At 40.8% G+C, this 8,736-nt stretch overlaps 2 protein-coding genes across 2 annotated transcripts; one reads left to right on the plus strand and one right to left on the minus strand.

Annotated features, from left to right (window-relative positions):
* Nucleotides 1-709: 709 nt before the first annotated feature.
* On the plus strand, nucleotides 710-2,442 carry LOC139883985 (serine/threonine-protein phosphatase 7 long form homolog). The gene is made up of 6 exons (XM_071868072.1): nucleotides 710-863; nucleotides 946-1,232; nucleotides 1,317-1,567; nucleotides 1,646-1,733; nucleotides 1,836-2,274; nucleotides 2,369-2,442. The coding sequence occupies exons 1-6, from the start codon at nucleotides 710-712 to the stop codon at nucleotides 2,440-2,442; spliced, it is 1,293 nt and encodes a 430-aa protein (XP_071724173.1).
* Nucleotides 2,443-3,632: 1,190 nt separating this feature from the next.
* LOC139883986 (uncharacterized) lies at nucleotides 3,633-5,091 on the minus strand. Its single transcript, XM_071868073.1, has 4 exons — nucleotides 5,009-5,091; nucleotides 4,624-4,908; nucleotides 4,436-4,550; nucleotides 3,633-4,367 (listed from the first exon to the last, which is right to left on the minus strand). Exons 1-4 carry the CDS (start codon nucleotides 5,089-5,091, stop codon nucleotides 3,633-3,635), a joined length of 1,218 nt encoding a protein of 405 aa, XP_071724174.1.
* Between the last annotated feature and the right edge of the window lie 3,645 nt (nucleotides 5,092-8,736).

The following is an 8,736-nucleotide window of genomic DNA, read 5'->3' on the forward strand; positions in this document are numbered from 1 at the left end:
TCAGACGGTGGAAGTTTTGATCTTGTGCTCAATTTTCATTTTAAATTTACTCTCACATCAAGCATTCGGAAAAGGTATTTTTCAATTATTTTTTGCATAAATATATTCGAAATTTAACGGATTAAACCAATTTAGTCATATATTTTTCCGGAATTTCTTCAAATCGCATCTTCATGCAGTCCCGATCGTGTAGGGTAGTGAGTTTGGTCCGATCTTTACGTTTGGTAGGCTTTTGTGGTTGATTTATTTCAAGACTCGGTTTTTTGTCGGTCGGTTCGCTAGAAAGATTGGATTTTTCGGGTCAGTTGGAATTCTGTTTCGGTTCGTTTTTTGGGTTCGGTTTTTCATTTCGGTTTGTCGATTCTATTTTCTGGTTTGTTTTTTCGGTTTGGGATCGATTTTTCGGCTAGATTCTTCGGTTCGGTTTTCTCCGATCAATTTTTTGGTTCGGTTTTTCGGTTCGATTTTTCGGTTCACGACGAAATGTATACCAAATTTGATGTGTTAATTGTATCTATTTTATAGTGCGTGGATTGAATTTATTAATTTGTAGAATATGGGGAGTAGATAGTAAAAAAATTATAAATTGTGTGGCCAACTTGTTTGGAAATAAGTGATATGGGGACTTGTTTTTAAAATAATTCGTAGTATGAGGTCTTAATTGTTATTTTATTTTAAAGGACTCATATATTTATTTTTTAAACAGATTATGGCGGAGAGATCTTCCTGGATTCCGCAAGGACCTAGGGAGCAGGATCTATTGTGGTTTCAGCCGCAACATAGATCGCGTCATATTTATTCGTCCCACGAGGAGTGTGATAGGCCACTGCTAGTGAGGAGAGCGGACACTTTCTTCTGGGAGTGTATGTGGGATGATGTCTATCGCATACCTCAGGTCATGGCGTATATACGGATGATGGGGTTTGGATTGGTTTTCCGATATAGGGTATATGGAGTATGACCATCATCTATTGACGGCACTGGCCGAACGATGGAGGCCCGAGACTCACAGTTTCCATCTATCCATAGGCGAGACCACCATCACGCTACAAGATGTTGAGGTGTTGATGGGACTACGTGTTGACGGTTTGCCCGTTACGGGTAGCGAGTCGTATCCCTCCGACATCGATGGGTATGTCGAGAGGATGTTTGGTTGTCGCCCAAGGAGGTATGGGAAGACCGCTATTCGGCTCGCTTGCATTAGGGAACACTTGGAGGATAATCGCGAGCATGTAGATATTTCAAAGGAGGAGGCGCTATAGAGGGCGCGATGTCACGTTGTCTTCTTGCTTGCTGGTTGCTTCTTCCCGTATAAGAGCCAGAACAAAATCGATCTTTTTATACTACGACTCCTAGAAGACCCAGAGGCATGCGGTTGTTTGAGCTGGGGCAGCGCCATGCTTGCCTACACCTACCTCGCCTTGTGCAATTCTGCCAGTTCCGGAGAGCATTACATGAACATGTGCGGGCTACTCGTGCAGTCATGGGCATGGACGAGGATTCTTAAGGTCAGGCCCAGATTTCGTCGAGGACATGTGGCGCCGGTCGACGTTCCATTTGCAGCACAGTAAGTTCACGTACATTTATTTATTTTCGAGACAATATGTTTATGGCGTACGAATTACTCAAATTTTATTTGACGCAGGTGGACGAGACCACTGTCCAGAACCAATATTACAAGCCACATCCTTGTGGCTTACAGAGATCAGTTGTCCATAATGACTTCGTCACGGGTATTTTATCATCTAAGTTCTCATTCAGTTTTAATTTTTTTGCAATTTTTTTTTCGGAATATAAATTTATTTCTAACAATTACTTTCGTCTTTTCGTTTTAGTTCTTGTGGACACCCTATGCCGATCTCATGTACAGTCTACCGGATGATTGCCATCAGGACGAGCACATTTGGATGTTGAGGACATACCTCTACTATTACTATATTATGGATGGGCACTATCCCAATAGGGTCATGCGGCAGTTTGGATGCCTGCAAGTTGTTCCAGATGCTCCTTTAAATGAGAATGAGACAAACCGGTTGCACCGATTGAAGAGGTCCTCGCACGTTATGAACTGGCAACAAGTCCACAATGTTTACGTTCATGAGTGGCACACACAGGCTAAACGTGTCGTGGAGGGTACCCCCACAGCACACCCAGAGGCTCAGCCACCTTATCGGATTTGGTACAGTAATAAGACCGTCCGGTTTGTCCAGGATCCCAGTCATGAGCCAGCCACAGGAGGCTATCATGGACACACGGATTTAATTGAATGCCCTGGTGCGTACACATTATTTATTATGAGTCTTTTGTTGAGCGATTTGTACGCTACAATTTTAATTCACTGTTTGTGTTGTTAGGTAATGAATTGCAGAGCGACGAGTTGAGCCACCTAATGTAGTGGGCGAACAACCTTCAGGGGAGTATAGAGATAACCAGTACCATTAGCAACATGTAGAGAATTATAGGGAGTTTTCGACCAGGATCCGGGACTAAATGGAGGCCACCGGTTTGCCGATCTAGGACGAGCCCGTCGTCCCGCAGCAAGGCGTCGTGCATGTGGATCCCAGTTAGGGTTACGTACCTCCCCAGCGGAGATCACTATTGTGGAGGCTGGGGAATCAGGTATTCAGGAGCGGTCGCCCAGGTACCTCCTCCTGCAGCACATGCGGGATCCTATCGTCCTGCTAGACCCTCTAGTGATGCAGGACCTTCTCGTCCGGCTGGTATCGGTAGACACTCAGTATCGGATAGTCCGGCTTCATCCGCCCGACATTCTACATCCTCTCACCATATAGGTGGTTATGTGCCAGGGCCGGAGTCACAGCCATTGAGGAGCGATGACTTATTATCGTCAAGGAGGGGGTTAACTGATTTTCTAAATAGCCAGGTATTGGGTGTTGATGATTTGGCGGATGCCACTTCACCATATCAGCATTTAGTAGGTTCATCCGCGTTGTAGATCTTTCCACTACAGTACCTCTTGTAGAGTACAGCTTCGAGAGTCTTTTCGGTCCGTCTCAGCAGCAGCCACATTCGACCACTTTCGAAGAACATCGACACTCATATGTTGGAGATGTTCATATGGGAATAGGCATCGGATCGAGTTCTCAGGGCTTTCCCGATACATCCACCGCCCCAGTGCTAGGTTTTGCGGAGTTTTCAGGGTAGCGTGGAGATGTATAGGTTGATGGTGAGTATATGTTTGTAATCCATTTATATTTTCCACATACTATTATTAATATATACTTCTTGATAAATCTAATTATTTTATATTATCGTAATTCTTAGATGCTCATACTCAGGGTGGCGAACCATATGCGGAAGAGATAGAGTTGCAGCGACAAGATCGTTTAGGTCGCGGTCAGAAGAAGAAAATGAGTAGTTGGTTATACTACCGCGTATGAGCTAGTATTCACAATCGTCGCCAAAATTTTTATTTATTAAAAAATGAATCAATTACTAATCTGTATCATACTCATCATTATCATCAACATCATCATCTTCCTCATCATCATCATCGCCATCATCATCATCACTTCCGGAACCGTCGTCGTCATCATCTTCATCATCATCATCGTAGTCATCATCTTCCAGAGGCGCATTTCCATGAAGTCCGTACGGGTCGTACAACATGTTCAACGATAGTCTGTCAGCCAGTGAATGAGTAAACGGGCATTTCCTTCGTCGTGGTCTCTAGCATTGCAATTACTACACCCTCGTGGTCTTCGACCGGTCCTGGTCGCGTAGTCCATCGTGCCTCGCTGTCGTCTGTTAATTCTTATGCGACCCGGACCGGTATGATGAGCCATTCGAGTGTCGTCTAGTAGGAGCAAAAAGTCGAATTCGGGCCAGTAATTTGGTAGAGGGCCAAAAACTCCACTGAACTGTTGTCTCCAACCATCCCTTGTGTAGCAACGATGAATCAGGTCTAGACGACGGACGTTGAGTTCCTTCGCAACGGCCATTGCATGAGAACAAGGAATCATGTAAGTGTCCCAACTTAAACATATGCATGAACCCATGTCAAATTGGACAGTACGTTCACTGCCCGCAACTCCGAGACGCAACGGCGGAGATCTGACATTGAACGTACGTCCGGGAGTATTTGGATATAACAAGACTGAGTACCGTCTGGAACGCAACTTATTGGCATCGAATGTTTTCGTCGGTATTGGTGCAAGCGTAGATGATCTGTATCTATTTATTTTCGTCAGTTCGTCTGCAAATATAGCCATGGCTTTTGCGTGCGTGGCCTGAACGAATGCCCTGATCGGCAAGAAGCTGTCGCCTCTAAGAATGTTATTGTAACTCTCCACATCGTTCGACGTGGTTGTTCCCCATCGGTAGAATCCATCTTGGAACAATGTCCACTTCTCCAGGGAATACGTTGTAGATACCTAACTGTAGCCTTACTCGTTTCGAATAGATCTGACCATGCCTTCATATATTTAGCCTCATCCAACTCGGTGCCGACGGCCCAAGATAAGGCATATAATCCTTTCTTCTTTGAGACCGATGACATCATATTAGCACGAACGTGCTCCAGGCAGTACCTGTTCAGAAGCAATAATTAATTCCTAGATTAAATTGAACTTGAACTTACAATTGAAGTATTGTAACCATCACCTGTGAACTCCCCAGCTTGGAAATTTTCTATCGAGCTTCACGATAGCAGACAAGATGCCCGAATTACGATCAGAGATGATGCATGTGAACGTATCTTGTAAAACGTAAATTTTCAGGTACTTTAAAAACCAATACCAACTGTGGTTCGACTCCTCGTCTATGATGGCATATGCGACTGGCACGACTCTGTTGTTGGCAATCTTCACAACCGCCTTATCCTTGTACGCCCCACGACGATGCGTTGCGTCAACAATAACAATCGGGTGACTGTGTTGAAATGTGAGTCTTGTTGCACCAAAATGTCAAAATACGTACCTGAAAAATTGACAATAATCAGTAAATGGTGTAAAATTCATATTACCGTTCTTGGTAATATGAATTTTACTTCTGAATTTTACTTGAAAATCTTCCTCCTGCTATGCACAATCTCGTCCTCCTTCTTGAACTTCCACTGGACTTTCGACCCATCGTTACATTGTCTAAGAGCTCGCATGTAACTGGGTTAGTTGGCAAAAATTCGTCTCCCAATCTCCATATACCTGGTTCATCGCCACTCGCTTACCGTCCCAAGCTTTTTTCTTCCCAAATTTACAGTCGAAAATAATGGACTTCATTGGGTAATTTGGACGATCGTGAATCTTCTCTAGTATGACGTGGGCAACGTGATCTTGCGAAATATTCCTGTCTTCACGTTCGTTGTTTGTTCCGTCACAATTGTGCCCGTCACACCAGACAGTTATTTGCCACGTGCGATATTCACTCTTGAACGAAGCCCGGATCTTCCAGTTGCATACAATACCGTCATACGGCTGCTTAGTGCGTTTGTTTGGACGATTAACGCATTCTGCAGCCCATGTTGTCCGGTCTGATGTCGTCACGCGATATTCTGCTCCCCGCCTAGTTGACTAGATCGCTAGCGCCCCCTGAAGCTCTTCCTTGTTAGAAAAATGCGTCCCCAGCTTTATGGTACTAGGGTCATCATTGTATAATTCTGGACCACTGGGAATGCGGCGGTTTGTTACCTCATCAGGCCCATCCATGTTGATGAACACATGATAATCTCTTGGGCGGGGAACATTGTAATCCTCGTCGGATGAGGCGTATTCCCATCGTCCGCAAGGCCTACTACTACCTTCTCCCCCGGCATTGAATCTTGATGTCCGACCCGAATTACGAATCGGATGGTAGCTGATGAACAAGTCACGACTCCAAGAGTGATGCTGATACATCAATGATAATGTAGCATCATCATTAATTATGATACATTATTTTTCACCGTTATCGACCGCGTAAACATAGATAAGATTCAATTGTACCCGTTCTCTTTGAATCCCGGCATATTCGCACATTACTTGAGAAAAATCGTCATAACTCAACATATCATTGATGAAATACGTTGCGTCTGGAACGCTATCCACCACGACCTTGCCATCTACAAATTGTACGGAGCTCCTCCAGTATAAATTTAAATAGGAAGACATATTGAATATAAATAAAAAAATTAGGAATTCTAAAAGTATTGCAAAGAAATTTGAAGGAAAAATTTTAATCGTGAAAGTACTGAGATGAAAGACGAATGTGAAAATGAAACTGGTGGTTTATATAGGAAAAAAACTATGTATTCCATAAATGAAAATACCGGGATAATAATTATACCCGTGTGTTGCATTTCCGGGACAAAGCTAGTCCCGTTATCCCCATTTACGGTTTAAACGTCGTCCCGTAACCCCCATTTCCGGTTTAATCTCGTCCCATGTTCCCCATTCCCGGTCGATTCCCATGGAAGTCATTTTCGGGATGATGTTTAATTAAATTTTTTTTATAAAATGTTATCCCGTGGAAGTCATTTATGTAATCATGTTAGTCATAATTAATCAAGATTAGTCGTCCCGAAAACCTCATTTCCGGGATGTGTTTTTCATGTTACCCTATTAGGGTTACTTCTTACAAACGTGGCGTGTCCAGCTATTTTCATCATCACCACATGTATTCTTGGGGCGGCGGAATCAAGATCCGAAACACGTTTATATAAATTTTAAAAAATTAAGGATTCTATGATATTTTCATATAAACTATGGAGCCATTTTGTAAAGAAGACTGTATTCGACCGAGCTTTGGTGAGAAGAATATTGACCATACCTATTTCCCTCCAGCAAGAAGACTTGCTTGCTTGGCATAGTATTTTGGCACCTATTAGATAGGTTCGGTTTTGATATGCCAATTATCATATCATGATGGGTTTATGGATAGTATTTGCTAAGCTGAGGCTTCGGCTATTTTATAAGGGATTCAACTTGCTCTTTCTTCCGCGTTTATAAGTGTCATTTTTGAATCGGATGTTTTAATCAAACTTTTTATAGTTTCAATACTTGTTTTTTTTTGGTCTTGTAGAGACATTATCGATAAGATTAGGATTTAAATACAGATTTTGATTTATGCTCTGTTGTATATTTGATGATAGGAGATAATCCACTCACGCATTACATTGGCCGGTAATCTTATATTTCATGGGCGTGTTTACCCCTCTCTTTGCCATGTTCGGCCAGTTTGGATGAGTAGTGAGTATCTCTAGTTAACATTAAAAAAAGCAAAGTGTAGATAATTTTTTTTTTTGAGGGTATAGATAAACTTATTTTGAAAACAAAAGAGAGTTAGATAAAATTTGACCGCATATAATACGTGCATGTGTCGTATGAATGTATGATGTGTATCTAGGACAAGTTGCTTCTATTTAATTTAATGCATATATATAATTAGCATACAGTGTGAAGCTATATTGAGTTTATTTATTACATAATTAATAGAGTGCATGCGTAGACTTGGATTACTTACTGGACGAAGGACTACTCCCACATATAGCTACAGACTTGTTGCATTATTAATTTAATTTAATTTATACTAGTAATAGAGTGTCTCAATTCCCTCTCTATTCCTCTACTGTCTCTTTTGCATATATACTCGGTTTCACACACTCATTTGTCTGTTTATAATCATCAATTGACTTCTTTTATGGACTGTGCCAAAACCATCATCAGTTTAAAATACGAATTATTAAATTACACGGTTAATGCCTGATAATTACACGGATATTACCTGACTTTTCGCCACAAATTACGTTTCATCACCTCAAATTTCATTCGTTTTGTTTGTACTAGTCGATCGTTACAAAGTGTTGATGCGACCCTTAACCACCAAACGCCTTCGTAAAATTGATCTAATGATACACAGACTTAGTAATTAAAATTCATAATTTTGGCCGACTAATTATTTTTTAAATATTCGTATTTAATATTACGTATTATTTGAAGTGGATGGGACGGAGTAGTTTTTACTTTTGGTCATCAAAATATTTGTGTTGTTAGCATTTACTCTTTTTTATTAAATTACTTAACTCTTTATACAAGAAAAAAGAACCATTAGCACAGGTAATAGCTCTCCAGTTTATGTGGTACAAACGAGATCAATTTCTTTTCTCCTTTCTTTCATTTTTTTTTCGCTTACCTAAAATATGGTTTACTTTTTTAATTAAATATTAGAATTATTTTTATTTGTAAAAAAAATAACTTTAAAATATATATATTCTAGATATTTAACCAACAAAAAAAAAACCTTTGACAAAAGTACAATTCTGAAAATTCGTCCGGTATATATCGTACAAAAAAAAATCTTCACACCAAATTAGTGGGCGATAAATCGTGAACAGCACGCGGCCTGTGCTTGGCCAAGCTTGACTCACTTAAGCCAAGTATGTACTATTCATCTTCCGATTCTTCTAGAATTGTCAAGGAAACTCACGCATATCTCATGACTCACTACTACTCTTTCTCAACGCGCTCACGCTAACTCAACTAACTGACGGCGTGACATCTTATCCCATAACTTTCACTATAATTATATAAAACACCCTTTACAAAAACACTATTCCTTGCTCCCGAAGTTATCATGGGCAAATCTGTCATTTCCTTCCGATTACGTAACCCACAAGTTAATTCTCATCAACTAACAAAAACCACTGCCTATATATACTCCTTAAACATAACTTTTCTTCCAATATTCCATCAAACACAAATTCAAACTTCATATTTTCATTTTCGATTAATTAAATTATATATT

The sequence above is a fragment of the Rutidosis leptorrhynchoides genome, unplaced genomic scaffold, assembly GCF_046630445.1.
Source record: "Rutidosis leptorrhynchoides isolate AG116_Rl617_1_P2 unplaced genomic scaffold, CSIRO_AGI_Rlap_v1 contig487, whole genome shotgun sequence".
NCBI lineage: Eukaryota > Viridiplantae > Streptophyta > Magnoliopsida > Asterales > Asteraceae > Rutidosis > Rutidosis leptorrhynchoides.

Coding starts and splice junctions, on each gene's coding strand:
- LOC139883985 (XM_071868072.1), top strand. CDS start 710: ATGGCGGAGAGATCTTCCTGGATTCCGCAAGGACCTAGGGAGCAGGAT. Junction 1,233..1,316: donor TGGAGGATAATCGCGAGCAT/GTAGATATTTCA, acceptor TTCCCGTATAAG/AGCCAGAACAAAATCGATCT. Junction 1,734..1,835: donor CCATAATGACTTCGTCACGG/GTATTTTATCAT, acceptor TTTTCGTTTTAG/TTCTTGTGGACACCCTATGC.
- LOC139883986 (XM_071868073.1), bottom strand. CDS start 5,091: ATGGGTCGAAAGTCCAGTGGAAGTTCAAGAAGGAGGACGAGATTGTGC. Junction 4,909..5,008: donor TTTTCAAGTAAAATTCAGAA/GTAAAATTCATA, acceptor TGGTGCAACAAG/ACTCACATTTCAACACAGTC. Junction 4,368..4,435: donor ATGAGGCTAAATATATGAAG/GCATGGTCAGAT, acceptor TCCCTGGAGAAG/TGGACATTGTTCCAAGATGG.